The following is a 20,399-nucleotide window of genomic DNA, read 5'->3' on the forward strand; positions in this document are numbered from 1 at the left end:
TTAATATAGTTCTTAATCGTTACAGATGTTATTATAAAGAATATAGCAGTAGAAATATAAAATATAAATAACATAGAATGAAAATAAGATATAAAGCAATTAGTACAAGAAATAGTTTGAAGAATACAGCCATGTACTGAGCTCATGTTAATAATAAATGAGTTACTGTATGTTCTGTACTAAAGCACAGAGACTGTTAATGATTTAAATAATTCAGGTAGTATTTGTTTCATGTTAAGATGAAGTACTATCCACAATAAATTGCTTAATCTTTCCTCACACAAAATCTGAGACAATTTGATGTGGAATATCATTGTGCAAGTGAGTGAGAGAGCTGAAAATATCATGATTACAATAAGGTTTATCTTATTAACTTTAAACAGATGTTGATTACCTGAATACTGTACCTTTGTTGTCTGGGTAGTACACTGTTGAATTTATAAATGTTCTCTTACACACAGATGAATACAGAAAAATAGATGAGAACAAAAAAATGATTTAATGAATAACTGATATTTTCTCTCTTTCTTTGTCATCCCGAAGACCCCTCACTAAAAGTCCATGTTCTCCTGGATCCATGTCACATGCTCGAGCTTCTTCAGAATGACTTTTCAACAGTCAAAGTTCTGGTGAGAGAAGATGGCCAGCAGATAAGACGGCAGTACATCAACGAGCTTCAGGAGGAGGAGGAGGGTTTGTACCTTGGAAGTCTGTATTCATGCTTCAGCTGTTCAAATAAAAATAGATCTCCTCCAAACAACTTGCAATCAAACCATTTTCTTCCCATTTTAAAACCCTTTGTCCAGTTTAGATGGGAGAAGTTGATATTATGTGATATTGATCTGGGAAGACTACATTTCTAAATCATTTTTAACTGTGTTTTTATTCACAAGTTATTGATCTTATTTACTCTCCATGTATCTTGATTTAAGAATGGGGCTGTGTTTAAGGACACATTTTGAACTACATTAGTATTTGGTAAAAAAAATGTCAAAAGAAGACAAAGTTGTGTAAAAGTAGACTTCCTTCCCTAAGCTATTGAGTTGAGCATTAATGCACATTTTAGTCTTGTCATTTCAAATCTGAAATGTATACTCATAAGTAGACATAAAGGAGTGCATTTATATAGAAATATTTATTTCATGTGAAAAACCACATTCAAAAAAGTCTGTTTTTACAGCAGAGATTAACATGTTTACAGCTTGGTACAAAACAAACAAATAGGTGTGATTAGCTCATGTCTCGATCGACACACACTGTACGGGGGTCGTTTGATTTGATGAAGGATAAGAGTTATTCACAATAAGGCGTGTAGCTGACCAGCTTGACAGGCGGGTGCGGTGTAACGTTTTGTCAGGAGGTTTAAAACCCGCCTCAGCCTCAGCTCTCAGCCTGTGGGTGACATCACTCAGGCCATCCGGGTGAGACCTCCCTCGCAGCGAGTTGTTGAAGAGAAACAACCGAAGTCCACCCCAGAAGAACCAACAAATACAGATGTTGTTGAGGCTCAGGTTTCTTCCTCTGTCTCTGCAGCTCTCTGGGCACCTCGACGGACAAGTCACCAATAATCCACACTGTGTCTACAGGAGAAATACAAAAGTGTTCAATTAATGCGTCAGACAAGTCAAAATGTACAGTTAACTACATGTGACAGCTCAGGCTGTTTTTTTGTTATTAGTCACATCTGCAGGAATAATATTGAACAAGGTAGCTGCAACTCATAATAATAGATGCCAGTCTTAAACACTATTTTTTCTAACACTTAAAGTTTTTGGTGTGAAGCTGACACTGTCCACAGACTCCATGACTTTACGGGGTTCTATAGAAAACAAATGTCTTCTAATAAATACTAAATAATTATTTATCAGTTGTCATGTTCACCGTCATCACTGTTGACATCAGTAAATATAAAACACAGACATTCCTCTTTTTGTCAGAACAGTAACATGAACTGTATGCTTTGTAATATTGATTTCTTCTGGATGTCTCTCATTTATTTACAGTCTATGGATAAAACTTTATTAATGTATTTCTCTGCTAACACTGACAAAGTCTAACTGCTCTGACAAATAACTAATAACCATAATTGTATATTTAAAAAAGTGTAGTTTTAAGACTTTAATTAAATATTTGGGTTGAATATAATTTGTTTTAACTGTGTTGTAGAAAAGTTAAATGTTAACTTACTGTTTATAGAGATAACTCAGGACGAGCAGGAATAGGGGATGATAGCAGCCTAGCTGTTAGCTATGCTGTGAAGTGGACTGCTAACGTCGAGCTGAATGGGCGGAGTTAAGTCCCGCTGGTCCCGCCTTACTGCTGTAGCTAGGTTGATCCGAAGTTAGGCTGAGACTGCAAATCCAATATGGATGCGGCCCTCAATTGGACTCATTTGCTGCCTGTATAACAGACGGGTCAGGGTTCGTCCAGTAATATTTACAGTCTATGGGATAAATACTCGGGGTCTGGAGGAGAAACTCCGGGTGAAGTCCGCGTCTGTTCGCGTTCATATATAGACTGAATGAGGGTATCAAATTGAGTCAGGCAGGTCCACATCAATCTACATGAACCTGTTAGTCAAGGTTATAAAGACAGTTAGACAGTCTGAGTATGTCAGTGAGAAACACATTTATGTCACCAATTAGATTAAATACTCAGAGAGGTGGTCCTTCTTTTCCAAATTCTCAAGTTTTAATAGAGAAATATAAAAACTGTAGTATGACTTCAAATCCAGAGGGAGGCGGCAATGCAGAATTTTAGATGTTAACCGCTTTTAAAACCAAAGAAGAAGAAGAAGTGTAGCGGATGTAGTTTGTTAGTTGTTGTTAGTTATATGTAGCATGTATATATAGGTTATAATTATTGTTTTCCTTAGCCCGAATTCTCACTCCAGTTCAGCAGGTTGCGGTAATGCACCAATAAACTGGTGTGCCAAACACCATAAAAGTAGTTAGCAGTTTCCGGGTTTGATGGTCCTATCCGGCTCTCTCACAGTTAGCATGTCTGCTAACGTTGTAGGCTATCAGATTAATGTTGAAAATCGTCAGCATTGAGTTTTCCTTCCTACATGTGACTCTTTGATGTGTGTCAGATGTCCGGGTTTCAGGATCTTAAAGATTTCTTCAGACGGCGGCTGCTCGCTGCGGTTATCAGAGATATATCAGAAACAACAACATGTGGATACGAAGAGGAGCTCCACCGACAAAGAAAAGTGCTGGATGTGATTTTAACACCTGAAATCAAGCTGCAGAGAGCAGGTAGGTTTTCTTTCCACTGCTGGAAACGTGTTTCCTGCTCATAGCCTTTAGCTAACGACCATTGACGCACACAGCACAGTGGGTGCGTTAGAATTGTCATTTTAGTTTAGGAAGCTTCCTAACTGAGTGAAATGAAGCATTTAAGTGGCGGCCATGATAAGAGTCGTTCGAATTCTCTAAAAGCCAAGGAAAGGTGGGTCAATGCTTCCTTTATAACCTCCTTTAGCATAGGATACACTGGACCATCCTTTACCAAAGGAGATGAGATATGCCGCCCCACAATTCCTTGCGGCCGCAACATTTAAAGCGAGTCGCGCATCCGACCGTTCACGAACATTAACGATGATCGTAAAGTGACACAGATCATGTAAGAGATAAAAAGATGAAATACATTTTTATCAGATTATGTTTTATTCAACGTATTTAATTAATTCACTTAAGGATGCTATGTGCAGTTGTACATTTGTATGCTTAATATATATATATATGTTATATACAAGGTTATATACATGGTTATATAAGGTTATATATATGTTATATAAGGTTATATATATGTTATATACATGGTTATATAAGGTTATATATAAGGTTATATACATGGTTATATAAGGTTATATATAAGGTTATATACATGGTTATATAAGGTTATATATAAGGTTATATACATGGTTATATAAGGTTATATATGTTATATACATGGTTATATATATGTTATATACATGGTTATATATGTTATATACATGGTTATATATATGTTATATACAAGGTTATATAAGGTTATATATGTTATATACATGGTTATATAAGGTTATATATATGTTATATATATGTTATATACATGGTTATATATATGTTATATAAGGTTATATACATGGTTATATATAAGGTTATATATATATGGTTATATAAGGTTATATATATGTTATATACATGGTTATATATAAGGTTATATATATGTTATATACATGGTTATATATAAGGTTATATATATGTTATATACATGGTTATATAAGGTTATATATATGTTATATACATGGTTATATAAGGTTATATATATGGTTATATATATGTTATATACATGGTTATATATAAGGTTATATATATGTTATATACATGGTTATATAAGGTTATATACATGGTTATATATATATGGTTATATATGTTATATAAGGTTATATATATGTTATATACATGGTTATATATATGTTATATACATGGTTATATAAGGTTATATATATATGGTTATATAAGGTTATATATATGTTATATACATGGCTATATAAGGTTATATATATGTTATATACATGGTTATATAAGGATATATATAAGGTTATATATATGTTATATACATGGTTATATAAGGTTATATATATGGTTATATATATGTTATATACATGGTTATATAAGGTTATATAAGGTTATATATATGTTATATACATGGTTATATAAGGTTATATATATGGTTATATACATGGTTATATAAGGTTATATACATGGTTATATATATGGTTATATACATGGTTATATATAAGGTTATATATATGTTATATACATGGTTATATATATGGTTATATACATGGTTATATATAAGGTTATATATATGTTATATACATGGTTATATATAAGGTTATATATATGGTTATATAAGGTTATATATGTTATATACATGGTTATATATAAGGTTATATATATGTTATATACATGGTTATATATAAGGTTATATATATGGTTATATAAGGTTATATATATGTTATATACATGGTTATATATAAGGTTATATATATGTTATATACATGGTTATATATATGGTTATATAAGGTTATATATATGTTATATACATGGTTATATAAGGTTATATATAAGGTTATATATATTATATACAAGGTTATATAAGGTTATATATATGTTATATACAAGGTTATATAAGGTTATATATATGTTATATACATGGTTATATAAGGTTATATACATGGTTATATACATGGTTATATAAGGTTATATACATGGTTATATATATGTTATATACATGGTTATATAAGGTTATATATATGTTATATACATGGTTATATAAGGTTGTATATATGGTTATATACATGGTTATATAAGGTTATATATATGTTATATATATGGTTATATACATGGTTATATATAAGGTTATATATATGTTATATACATGGTTATATATATGGTTATATACATGGTTATATAAGGTTATATATGTGTTATATACATGGTTATATATAAGGTTATATATATGTTATATATAAGGTTATATATGTTATATACATGGTTATATATAAGGTTATATAAGGTTATATATATGTTATATATAAGGTTATATATATGGTTATATAAGGTTATATATATGTTATATACATGGTTATATATAAGGTTATATATATGTTATATACATGGTTATATATATGTTATATACATGGTTATATAAGGTTATATATAAGGTTATATATATGTTATATACAAGGTTATATAAGGTTATATATATGTTATATACAAGGTTATATAAGGTTATATATGTTATATACATGGTTATATAAGGTTATATATATGTTATATACATGGTTATATACATGGTTTTATATATGTTTTATATATGGTTATATATATGGTTATATATATGGTTATATAAGGTTATATATGGTTATATATATGTTATATAAGGTTATATACATGGTTATATACATGGTTATATATGTTATATATATGTTATATACATGGTTATATATATGGTTATATAAGGTTATATATAAGGTTATATATATGTTATATACATGTTATATAAGGTTATATATGTTATATACATGGTTATATAAGGTTATATATATGGTTATATATAAGGTTATATATATGTTATATACATGGTTATATAAGGTTATATATATGTTATATAATGGTTATATATATGGTTATATAAGGTTATATATGTTATATACATGGTTATATAAGGTTATATATATGTTATATACATGGTTATATATAAGGTTATATAAGGTTATATATATGTTATATACATGGTTATATATAAGGTTATATATTTGGTTATATAAGGTTATATATGTTATATACATGGTTATATAAGGTTATATATATGTTATATACATGGTTATATAAGGTTATATATGGTTATATACATGGTTATATATATGTTATATGTGGTTATATATGTTATATAAGGTTATATACATGGTTATATATATGTTATATACAAGGTTATATATATGGTTATATACATGGTTATATATATGTTATATACATGGTTATATATAAGGTTATATATATGGTTATATACATGGTTATATAAGGTTATATATGTTATATACATGGTTATATAAGGTCATATACATGGTTATATATGGTTATATACATGGTTATATATATGTTATATACATGGTTTTATATATATGGTTATATATATGTTATAAACATGGTTATATATATGTTATATACATGGTTATATATGGTTATATAAGGTTATATAAGGTTATATATGGTTATACATGGTTATATAAGGTTATATATGGTTATATATATGTTATATACATGGTTATATAAGGTCATATACATGGTTATATATGGTTATATACATGGTTATATATATGTTATATACATGGTTTTATATATATGGTTATATATATGTTATAAACATGGTTATATATTTGTTATATACATGGTTATATATGGTTATATAAGGTTATATATATGGTTATACATGGTTATATAAGGTTATATATGGTTATATATATGTTATATACATGGTTATATATGTTATATACATGGTTATATATATGTGATATACAAGGTTATATAAGGTTATATATGTTATATACATGGTTATATAAGGTTATATATATGTTATATACATGGTTATATATATGTTATATAAGGTTATATACATGGTTATATAAGGTTATATATATGTTATATACATGGTTATATATATATGGTTATATAAGGTTACATATATGTTATATACATGGTTATACATAAGGTTATATATATGGTTATATAAGGTTATATATATGTTAAATACATGGTTATATATAAGGTTATATATATGTTATATACATGGTTATATAAGGTTATATATATGTTATATACATGGTTATATATATGTTATATACATGGTTATATATATGTTATATACATAGTTATATAAGGTCATATACATGGTTATATATGGTTATATACATGGTTATATATATGTTATATACATGGTTTTATATATATGGTTATATATATGTTATAAACATGGTTATATATATGTTATATACATGGTTATATATGGTTATATAAGGTTATATAAGGTTATATATATGGTTATACATGGTTATATAAGGTTATATATGGTTATATATATGTTATATCCATGGTTATATATGTTATATACATGGTTATATATATGTGATATACAAGGTTATATAAGGTTATATATGTTATATACATGGTTATATAAGGTTATATATATGTTATATATATGTTATATACATGGTTATATATATGTTATATAAGGTTATATACATGGTTATATAAGGTTATATATATGTTATATACATGGTTATATATATATGGTTATATAAGGTTACATATATGTTATATACATGGTTATATATATGTTATATAAGGTTATATATATGGTTATATAAGGTTATATATATGTTAAATACATGGTTATATATAAGTTTATATATATGTTATATACATGGTTATATAAGGTTATATACATGTTATATACATGGTTATATATATGTTATATACATGGTTATATATAAGGTTATATATATGTTATATACATGGTTATATAAGGTTATATACATGGTTATATATGGTTATATATGTTATATAAGGTTATATATATGTTATATACATGGTTATATATATGTTATATACATGGTTATATAAGGTTATATATATGGTTATATAAGGTTATATACATGGCTATATAAGGTTATATATATGCTATATACATGGCTATATAAGGTTATATATATGTTATATACATGGTTATATATAAGGTTATATATATGTTATATACATGGTTATATAAGGTTATATATATGGTTATATATATGTTATATACATGGTTATATATATGTTATATAAGGTTATATACATGGTTATATAAGGTTATATATATGTTATATACATGGTTATATATATATGGTAATATAAGGTTACATATATGTTATATACATGGTTATATATAAGGTTATATATATGGTTATATAAGGTTATATATATGTTAAATACATGGTTATATATAAGGTTATATATATGTTATATACTTGGTTATATAAGGTTATATATATGTTATATACATGGTTATATATATGTTATATACATGGTTATATATAAGGTTATATATGTTATATACATGGTTATATAAGGTTATATACATGGTTATATATGGTTATATATGTTATATAAGGTTATATATGTTATATACATGGTTATATATGTTATATACATGGTTATATAAGGTTATATATATGGTTATATAAGGTTATATATATGTTATATACATGGCTATATAAGGTTATATATATGTTATATACATGGCTATATAAGGTTATATATATGTTATATACATGGTTATATAAGGTTATATATAAGGTTATATATATGTTATATACATGGTTATATAAGGTTATATAAGGTTATATATGTTATATACATGGTTATATAAGGTTATATATATGTTATATACATGGTTATATATAAGGTTATATATATGTTATATACATGGTTATATAAGGTTATATATATGGTTATATACATGGTTATATAAGGTTATATATATGTTATATACATGGTTATATATAAGGTTATATATATGTTATATATAAGGTTATATATATGTTATATACATGGTTATATATAAGGTTATATATAAGGTTATATATATGTTATATACATGGTTATATATATGGTTATATAAGGTTATATATGTTATATACATGGTTATATAAGTTTATATATAAGGTTATATATATGTTATATACAAGGTTATATAAGGTTATATATATGTTATATAAGGTTATATATATGTTATATACAAGGTTATATAAGGTTATATATATGTTATATACAAGGTTATATATATGTTATATACAAGGTTATATAAGGTTATATATATGTTATATACAAGGTTATATAAGGTTATATATGGTTATATACATGGTTATATAAGGTTATATACATGGTTATATATATGTTATATACATGGTTATAAAAGGTTATATATATGGTTATATACATGGTTATATAAGGTTATATAGATGTTATATACATGGTTATATATATGGTTATATACATGGTTATATATAAGGTTATATATATGTTATATACATGGTTATATATGGTTATATACATGGTTATATAAGGTTATATATATGTTATATACATGGTTATATCTAAGGTTATATATATGTTATATATAAGGTTATATATATGGTTATATAAGGTTATATATATGTTATATACATGGTTATATATAAGGTTATATAAGGTTATATATATGTTATATATGGTTATATAAGGTTATATATATGTTATATACATGGTTATATACATGGTTATATATAAGGTTATATATATGGTTATATAAGGTTATATATATGTTATATACATGGTTATATATAAGGTTATATACATGGTTATATATAAGGTTATATATATGTTATATATGGTTATATAAGGTTATATATATGTTATATACATGGTTATATATATGTTATATACATGGTTATATAAGGTTATATATGTTATATACTTGGTTATATATGGTTATATATGGTTATATGTATGTTATATACATGGTTATATACATGGTTTTATATATGTTATATATATGGTTATATATATGGTTATATAAGGTTATATATGGTTATATATGTTATATAAGGTTATATACATGGTTATATATATGGTTATATACATGGTTATATATATGGTTATATACATGGTTATATATGTTATATATATGTTATATACATGGTTATATATAAGGTTATATATATGGTTATATAAGGTTATATATAAGGTTATATATATGTTATATACATGTTCTATAAGGTTATATATGTTATATATATGGTTATATATGTTATATACATGGTTATATAAGGTTATGTACATGGTTATATAAGGTTATATATATGGTTATATACATGGTTATATATGGTTATATACATGGTTATATATAAGGTTATATATATGTTATATACATGGTTATATAAGGTTATATATATGTTATATAATGGTTATATATAAGGTTATATATATGGTTATATAAGGTTATATATGTTATATACATGGTTATATAAGGTTATATATATGTTATATACATGGTTATATATAAGGTTATATATATGTTATATACATGGTTATATATAAGGTTATATATATGGTTATATAAGGTTATATACATGGTTATATATGTTATATACAAGGTTATATAAGGTTATATATATGTTATATACATGGTTATATATATGTTATATATAAGGTTATATATATGGTTATATATGGTTATATAAGGTTATATATATGTTATATACAAGGTTATATATATGGTTATATACATGGTTATATATATGTTATATATATGTTATATACATGGTTATATATAAGGTTATATATATGGTTATATACAAGGTTATATATATGTTATATACATGGTTATATAAGGTTATATATGTTATATACATGGTTATATAAGGTCATATACATGGTTATATATGGTTATATACATGGTTATATATATGTTATATACATGGTTTTATATATATGGTTATATATATGTTATAAACATGGTTATATAAGGTTATATATGTTATATACATGGTTATATAAGGTTATATATGGTTATATATGGTTATATACATGGTTATATATATGGTTATATACATGGTTATATAAGGTTATATATATGGTTATACATGGTTATATAAGGTTATATATGGTTATATATATGTTATATACATGGTTATATAAGGTTATATATATGTTATATACATGGTTATATACATGGTTATATATGGTTATATACATGGTTATATACATGGTTATATAAGGTTATATATATGGTTATATACATGATTATACATGGTTATATACAAGGTTATATATATGGTTATATACATGTTATATATATAGTTATACACATGGTTATATACATGGTTATATATATGGTTATATATATGGTTATATACATGGTTATATAAGGTTATATACATGGTTATATATATGGTTATATACATGTTATATATGTTATATACATGGTTATATATAAGGTTATGTATATGGTTATATATATGGTTACATATAAGGTTATATATATGGTTATAGACATGGTTATATATATGTTTATATATATGGTTATATACATGGTTATATAGATGGTTATATATAAGGTTATAGACATAGTTATGTATATGGTTATATATATATAAGGTTATATATATGGTTATATAGATGGTTATAGACATGGTTATGTATATGGTTATATACATGGTTATATAGATGGTTATAGACATGGTTATGTATGTGGTTATATACATGGTTATATAGATGTTATATACATGGTTATATTTATATATATGGTTATGTACATGGTTATATACATGGTTATATACATGGTTCTATTTATATATATACATGGTTATATATAAGGTTATATTAGATTAGATTCAACTTTATTGTCATTGTGCAGAGTACAAGTACACAGACAACGAAATGTTTTTGGCGTTCTAACCAAAAAAAGTGTGAAAAAGCAACAAGGTGCAGTACAAACATGAATAGGCATAAAGTGCAATATGGTAGTAAGGTAATACGGTAAGCTGGTGCAGAGGATACAGATAAGACTGGTATATTATAGAGCAGCATTGATGGATATAAGATAGTTACAGTATGAACAATATTTACAGTATGGACATTATAAACAATATGCTAATAAATATCAAGTGGAATAGGATATTATATATACAGTCAAGTAGTATAGGAAATGCAGTGTTCAATGTAAAGTCAAGTACAAATGTACAGTCAAGAATTTAGGAGTATTGCAGTGTCCACGGGGGGTGGTTGAGGAGGAAGAGGGGGGTGGGGCAAAGTACACTTGGGTATGGAGTTCAGTAGGGTGACAGCCTGAGGGAAAAAACTTCTTCTGAACCTACTGGTCCTGGTGCCAAGAGACCTGTAGCGCTTTCCGGAGGGGAGGTAGGTAAACAGTCTATGGTTGGGATGGGAATTGTCCTTGGCAATGCAGCGCGCCTTGCGCAGGCACAGCTTTTTATGGACAGACTTGATGGAGGGGAGTGGGGAATCGATGATGCGTTGGGCAGTTTTCACCACCTTCTGCAGTGCCTTCCGGTCAGAGGCGGAGCAGTTGCCATACCATACAGTGACACAGTTAGTAAGTATGCTCTCGATGGTGCTGCGGTAAAAGTTTGCCAGGATCTGTGGGGACAGGTGAGCCTTTTTTAGTCTCCTCAGGAAGAAGAGGCGCTGGTGAGCCTTCTTGATCCTAGAAGGCATTAGGACTCCCAGAAACTTAAAGCTGGTGACACGTTCAACCTCGGCTCTGTCGATATGGAGGGGTGTGTGTGTGCCACCTTTAGACTTTCTGAAGTCCACGATGGTCTCTTTGGTCTCCATGGTGTTGAGGGACAGGTGGTTGTCGGCGCACCACACAGCTAGGCGCTGGACCTCGTCTCTGTACGCTGACTCATCGTTGTCGCTGATGAGACCAACCACCGCTGTGTCGTCTGCAAACTTAACAATGGTGTTTGAGCCATGTATGGCTTTGCAGTCGTGGGTGAAGAGGGAGTACAGGAGAGGGCTCAGCACACAGCCCTGCGGAACGCCAGTGTTCAGGGTGAGGGTAGAGGAGGTGTGGTCGTTGATCTTAACAGACTGCGGTCTGTTTGTGAGGAAGTCCAATATCCAATTGCGGAGGGAGGGGTCGATGTCCAGGTCATGCACTTTGGTGTGTGGAGGGGACAATGGTGTTGAACGCTGAGCTGAAGTCAACGAACAGTATTCTTACATAAGAGTTCTTTTTATCAAGGTGGGAGAGGGCGGAGTGAAGTGCCGTGGAAATGGCATCCTTTAGACCCTAGATTAATCCTGCTCAGCGCTGCAAACACTTCAGCGGGGGAGAGTGTGAGGGGCTGGTGGCCTGCAGGGAGCACCTCCTTGATGGCCACCTCTTTGTTGTCCCTGTCAAAGCGCCCATAGAAGACATTGAGCTCTTCAGGTAGGGAGGCGTCACTGGGTGGGGGGTTGGCGTTGGCGGGTTTGTAATCCGTGATGGCCTGTATGCCTTGTCACATGCGTCGGGGGTCGGAGTTAATGAAGTGCTCCTCAATCCTCAGCTTCTAACTGTGGCCTCAGAGATGCCCCTCGACAGATTAGCCCTGGCTGAGCTGTAGGCCCGAGGGTCACCAGATCTGAAGGCGATGTCGCGTGCCTTCAGCAGGACTCGGACCTCCTTGTTCATCCACAGCTTTTGGTTAGGGAATGTAGTGATCCTTTTCAGTGTGGTGACACTCTCTATGCTAGATGCTAGAGTCGATAAAGTTGACAGAGTTGCATGAACCGATGTTAAGGAGTTCCTGTCGGCTATACGTTATGTATGCTAGACTGTCTTTAGTGAAAAGACTCAAAACAAACAAACAAATAACAACTAATTTGCAGATTCTGGTTGGAGCACCGGTCCACCTGTTTATACATTTTCCATTGATCCGCGGATCACGAGTGGCCAGATCTGTTTCTCCACCATTTATGACACACAGAAAGTAAAAATATAGCAGCCAGTCACCACCCAGATATCCTCGGATTATCAAGTATTGTAGCTTTGTGTCTTTTAAGCTGAAGTGCACTTACCGCTGACCAGGAGCAGTCTGTGTCCAAAACTTTGCTCCCAATGTTGCTTCATTATAGACAACCAGGAGACACACTACAGAGAGGAAGTCAAACATCTGGTTGAGTGGTGTTCAGAAAATAGTCTTTCATGTTAACAGTTTTTCTTCAAATTAGTAGAGGAACTTGGGCCCCTAAAAGTTGAGATACCCCTACCCGAGGTAGAACAAAGCACAACCATATTTTATAATATAAACTTGAATATATAACTTGAACATGTCTAGTTTATGAAACGGATGGTTGTATAAAAACTTTTGGATGTTTTATGCATCTTACCAAAAAACGAAAATAGGTCAAATTAGGGCTTCTCCAAAAGGGACAGCTCTAGCCTTATCACATGTATCTCTGGGAATCAGAATCAGAATTTCACCAACTTTGGACAGGATGTTCACAGATAGTTATTAGTTTCAATTATGCAAAGTTTGTATCAATACCATTTTTAATTTTTGAATTTTTCACACTTAAACACACATGTAGTTTAGGCGGAAATTGAAACAAAAATTCAAAAGGTATGTATATCAAAGTCATGATCAAATCTCATTTTTTAAGTAAGGACACCAAACATTAAAATATGTCATTTGTATCTTCTTTAGACTGTTATCTCAACATAAAAGCAAGTTATTTGACTTTTCACTTGACCCTATGCTGTCACCAGCCCCTAACAGGAAACTAGTGCAGCCAGGATTTCAGGCCTGGTACAATGTGGCCCTATGGATATGTATGTGGGAGGAGGTGGCCACAAACAATAGATTAAGACTTAACAACAAGACACAATATAATTGTATTCTGTAATATATATATAATTAAACACTTTATAGTTATTCCTAATACATTTTGTCTCATATTTTCTATCTTACATATGATTTATATGATGACACTCAGAGTCAACCCGCTGCTTTCAACAATATTGTCACCTATGACATTGTTTCTATTTCATTCTAAAAAATTAAAGCATTGTCTTGACATCAGTTGTGAAATATTAATGAACTAAAAAACAGTATTGATATATATAACCTTGAGTTCTTAGAAATTAAATATACTTCATATAGTGTATTTGTATATCGCCCATACAGCCTGTTGTAGTTTTTTAAATGTATTTCAGTCATATAAAGATGGTGTGTAGTCACCATATCTCCTGCTTTTAAGAAGAACCCTAGTTACTCCAGAGGATACACTGGATGAAGGGATAGTTTTTATAATACCCTAAGTATGATAAAGTGTTTAAAAAAAGCTACAATAGCTATTTTTGTTGAATGATTTATGAAAAGTCAAATAACTTGCTTTTATGTTGAGATAACAGTCTAAAGAAGATAAAAATGACATATTTTAATGCTTGGTGTCCTTACTTAAAAAATGACAGACTTTGATATACATACCTTTTTGAATTTTTGTTTCAATTTTCAATTTCCGCCTAAACTACATGTGTGTTTAAGTGTGAAAAATTGAAAATGGTATTGATAAAAACTTTGCATAATTGAAACTAATAACTATCTGTGAACATCCTGTCCAAATTTGGTGAAATTCTGATTCCCAGAGATACATGTGATAAGGCTAGAGCTGTCCCTTTTGGAGAAGCCCTAAATTTGACCTGTTTTCGTTTTTTGGTAAGATGCATAAAACATCCAAAAAAAGTTATTTTGCAATAAGAAAATTTTATACAACCATCCGTTTCATAAACTAGACATGTTCAAGTTGTGAAAAAATATGGTTGTGCTTTGTTCTATCTCGGGTAGGGGTATCTCGAAAACTAAAGCCTTTTTTGGGGGTTTGTTCCTCTACTAAATTTGTCTGCTCTTCGTTTGAGCTTATGGTGATGCTGTTAGTCATCTTCTCTAATATACAGTATATATTTTTTTTTTCACTGTGTCCAGCAGCTGTTGGTGAGTAAAGAAGAGCTTCCACCTGAGCAGCAGGAGTTGAGCCACATTCTGGACCAGGAGGACCCTGAGTCCCCACAGATTAAAGAGGAACAGGAGGAACTGTGGATCAGTCAGGAGGAAGAACAGCTTCAAGGACTGGAGGAGGCTGATACCACCATGTTCCCCTTCACTCCTGTCTCTGTGAAGAGTGAAGATGATGAAGAGAAACCTCAGTCCTCACAGCTTCATCAGAGACAAACTGAACAGATGGAAACAGGAGTTGATGGAGAGGACTGTGGAGGAGCAGAACCAGAGAGGGACTCAGATCCAGAGAGACATTTACAACCAGAGACTGAGGTCAAGACTGAAGACTCTGATGAACCTGAGACTGATGACATAGAAGATTGTAAGGAGACCAGAGAGAATCAGTCAGGTATGACCTCTGTCGAAAACATTGAAGATAAGAGATCAAATAAACCACATACCTGTTCCAAGTGTTGTAAGTCATTCAAAAAGAAACGGGATCTGACCAGACACATAAGAATTCACACAGGAGAGAAACCCTTCAGCTGCTCTGAATGTGGAAAAAGGTTTAACCAAAAAGGAAGTCTGGCGATACACTCTTTACTTCACAGAGAGGAGAAACCCTTTGGCTGCTCTGAGTGTGGTAAAAGATTTAACCATAAGCCTACTCTGAAACTTCACATGGCGCGTCACAGAGGTGAGAAACGCTACAGCTGCTCTCTTTGTGACCAAAGGTTCTGTTGGTCTAATCAGTTAAAGAGACACAAGTGTGTTGGAGGTCAGGCTTCAAAACCCGAGAGTTATTTACAAGCAGAGACTGAGCCTGCAAACTCCTCTGTACATGAGACTGAAGACAGTGATGAGTATTGGAAGGATACCAAAGAACATAGGCCAGGTGTAAACTCTGTAGAAAACATGAAAAAGGCTTTCACTTATCAGAGACATAAAGTTTTAGTAAATGATGGACGTTGTTCTGGGGAGAGACAATTTGGCTGTTCTGAAGATGTTGCTAAACATGAATTCATGAAACACAACACTGTCAACATTGAACCATGCAGTAAGGCTGAGCACCTTCAGTCAGGTCTGAACTATCTGAAAAACGGTGGAGAGGTTTCCTCCTGCGATTCTTTGACATGTAATGAATCATCCAAAAACACTGACACTCTGCTCAAACAGCAGAAATGTAACGATGGGCAGAGGCCATTTAGTTGCCTATTTTGTGAGAAAAGATTTGCTACAGAAGATTGTTTGACAAGACATACATCTTTCCATACAAGAGAGAAACGACTCAGATGCATTCATTGTGAGAAAAGGTTTACTCAGGAGTCAGACTTCATCAGCCATATGTGTGTTGGTGTGTCCTCAGAACCTTATCAGAGCCAGACTGAAGAACAGATTACAGACAAATCTCTAAACTGTCCTCACTGTGGGAAAGGATTTGTCAGTCAGCACAATCTGCTGGTGCACATGAAGATTCATTCAGGAGAGGAAGTGTTTAGTTGCTCAGTTTGTGTTCAAACATTTGCCAGCCATGAAAGCTTAAGATGTAATTTGGCTTGTCAGACTGTGAAGAAGCATTTTTGTTGTTCAGTTTGTAATACAGGTTTCACTGACAGTGAATCTTTGATTAAACACATGAGAGTCCACGTTGGACAAACACAGTTCAGATGCTCAATTTGTGATCAAGAATTTGTCTGGAGAAGACATCTGACAAAACATATGGAGGTCCACACATCTGAGAAAATCTACAGCTGCATAGTTTGTGATCAAAGATTCTTTTGGTCCTCTCAGTTAAAAGAACACAAGTGTGTTGGAGGTCAGGCTTCAGAGTTTCATCAAAATCAAACTGAGGAGAAAAGAGAGGCAGAAACAGGAGATGATGGAGAGGACTGTGGAGGAGCAGAACCAGAGAGGGACTCAGATCCAGAGAGACATTTACAACCGGAGACTGAAGACACTGATGGGCAAGAGACTACAGAACATCAGTCAGGTTTAAGCTCTGTAGAAAACATTGAAGATAAGAGATCAAATAAATCAAATACCTGTTCTGACTGTTGTAAATCATTCAAAAAGAAACGGGATCTGACCAGACACATAAGAATTCACACGGGAGAGAAACCTTTTAGCTGCTCTGTTTGCAGTCAAAGATTTATCCTCAAGTCTGCTCTGATACTTCACATGGCTCATCACAGAGGAGAGAAACCCTATGACTGCTCTGTTTGTGACCTAAGATTATTTTGGCCCAAACAGTTAAAAAGACACAAGTGTGTTGGAGGTCAGGATGCAGATCTTCAAAATCAAACTGAGGAGAAAAGAGAGGCAGAAACAGGAGTTGATGGAGAGGACTGTGGAGGAGCAGAACCAAAGAGGGACTCAGATCCAGAGAGACATTTACACCCAGAGACTGAAGACTCTTCTGAGGCTGAGACTGAAGACAGTGAAGATTGGAGAGAAACCAGACCAAATCAGTCAGGTTTAGATTCTCTAACAAATGTCTCCCAGAGTGCAGCAACATTTGACTCTGATAGGAAATATGATTTCTGCTCTGACTCTGATCAAAACTTTAACAACAACCACCTTCTGGAACGCCATAGAAACAATCACACAGAAGATAAACTTTTCAGTGGCTCAGGATGTGAGAACCAGTTAACAGAAAGAGGAAATATGGGCCAACACATGATAGCCCACATAGGGCTACTCAGAGGGGCAAAGCAGGAGGAACAAGAACCCCCACTTATCAAGGAGGAACAGCAAGAATTCAGGATCAGTCAGGCTGATACCACCATGTTCCCCTTCACTCCTGTCTCTGTGAAGAGTGAAGATGATGAAGAGAAACCTCAGTCCTCACAGCTTCATCAGAGACAAACTGAACAGATGGAAACAGGAGTTGATGGAGAGGACTGTGGAGGAGCAGAACCAGAGAGATGTTTACAAATACAGACTGAGGTTAAGACTGAAGACTCTTGTCAATCTGATGATAGTGTAGACAGTGATTTTTGGAAAGAGACAAGAGATCGCCAGCCAGGTTTCAAATCTGTAGAAAACACTGAAGAGCATAGACCGGCGACTGAAAAGAAATCAAATAACTGCTCTGAGTGTAACAAAACATTCCTAACGAAATGGCTTTTGAACCAACACATGCGAATTCACACAGGGGAGAAACCCTTCAGCTGCTCTGTTTGCAACAAATGTTTCAATGTAAAGGGAAGTCTGACTAAACACATGTTGCTTCACACGGGAGAGAAACCCTTCAGCTGCTCCGAGTGTGGTAAAAGATTTGACCGAAGAGGCAGTTTGAACAGACACAAGATAGTTCACACAGGAGAGAAACCCTTTAGCTGTTCTGTTTGCACCAAAAGATTTAATCAAAGATCGAGTCTAAAACGTCACATGGCACATTACAGAGGAGAGAAACAGTTTAGCTCCTCTGATTGCAGTAAAATATAATGCCAAAAGGGGGTCTGATCAAAGTGCCCGTTTAGCCCAGTTGCTAAAGCAGCAAATTCTTGCTTTCCTTTTTCTGCACAAAGACAACAACTTCATTTCTGCCACTTTTTTGCTACAAAAGCTAAGGTGATGTTTTGTATATGTATCTTCTCAATGCCTTAAATCTTCTGATACAGTTTACCATGGAGTGTCGAAGTTCATAACAAATCTTAAAAGTCACGATTTGTACTCCTTTTCAATCAGTGTAAATAAGTCTCGGAGCTCCTCACAACATGTCTATGAAGTTTCTTGTTCTAAATCCACTCTGATCCTGTATTTGATCATCATCTATTTCAGCCCTGCTCAGAGCAGGCTGTTTCTGTGTCTGTACCTTTAAATATGTAAACACCAAACTGGTTTGTTCCTAATCACTCTGTAAATCGTACCACCATCTTTCTTTCCCTCTCTATTTCACTCAAGTTATTATGTTACATTATTTGACATAACTTTAAAGTGCTGTTGTAATGGTAGTGTGCACACTGCTTTGCCCATTTTGTGTGCCAAATAGAGGCAACCCAGCACACAGCAGGGGTGTGATGTGCTATAGTGGTCACATGGTTTGGTAAATTGAAAAAAATGTTTGTTTCTCTCAGTATCTCTGTAAATATTTTTTTGTGTCTCAATTAAAACTTATTAAAATATTGTCTGAATATTATTGTTTAAGATTGTGTAATAATGAAAATAATACATTTTATTTGTAACAAACTTTAAATCTGAAAGTGCTACAGAGTTGAAAATATAAACAATTACATCAATAAAAAACAAAGTCAGGAAGTCAGCTAAGGAAACTGAAAACACTAGCAAAAGGCTCTGTGAAAGAGGGGTTTGAAGGATCCTT

The 20,399-nt window shown here is 31.6% G+C and overlaps 1 protein-coding gene and 1 long non-coding RNA gene across 3 annotated transcripts; one reads left to right on the forward strand and one right to left on the reverse strand.

Annotated features, from left to right (window-relative positions):
* Nucleotides 1–1,116: 1,116 nt before the first annotated feature.
* Nucleotides 1,117–2,319, reverse strand: LOC132984536 (uncharacterized). The gene is made up of 2 exons (XR_009674953.1): nt 2,188–2,319; nt 1,117–1,580 (listed from the first exon to the last, which is right to left on the reverse strand). It is a non-coding gene; the product is annotated as an uncharacterized LOC132984536 (long non-coding RNA).
* Nucleotides 2,320–2,798: 479 nt separating this feature from the next.
* On the forward strand, nt 2,799–20,193 carry LOC132984438 (zinc finger protein Xfin-like). 2 transcript variants are annotated; one of them, XM_061051281.1, is made up of 2 exons: nt 2,799–3,257; nt 16,064–20,193. In XM_061051281.1, exon 2 carries the CDS (start codon nt 16,229–16,231, stop codon nt 19,520–19,522), a length of 3,294 nt encoding a protein of 1,097 aa, XP_060907264.1. In that variant the 5' UTR covers nt 2,799–3,257; nt 16,064–16,228; the 3' UTR covers nt 19,523–20,193. The 2 variants fall into 2 exon arrangements, with proteins under 2 accessions (XP_060907264.1, XP_060907263.1); XM_061051280.1 differs by having other exon boundaries at nt 16,067–20,193.
* The last annotated feature ends 206 nt before the right edge of the window (nt 20,194–20,399 follow it).

Source organism: Labrus mixtus, chromosome 12, assembly GCF_963584025.1.
Source record: "Labrus mixtus chromosome 12, fLabMix1.1, whole genome shotgun sequence".
Classification (NCBI taxonomy): Eukaryota; Metazoa; Chordata; class Actinopteri; order Labriformes; family Labridae; genus Labrus; species Labrus mixtus.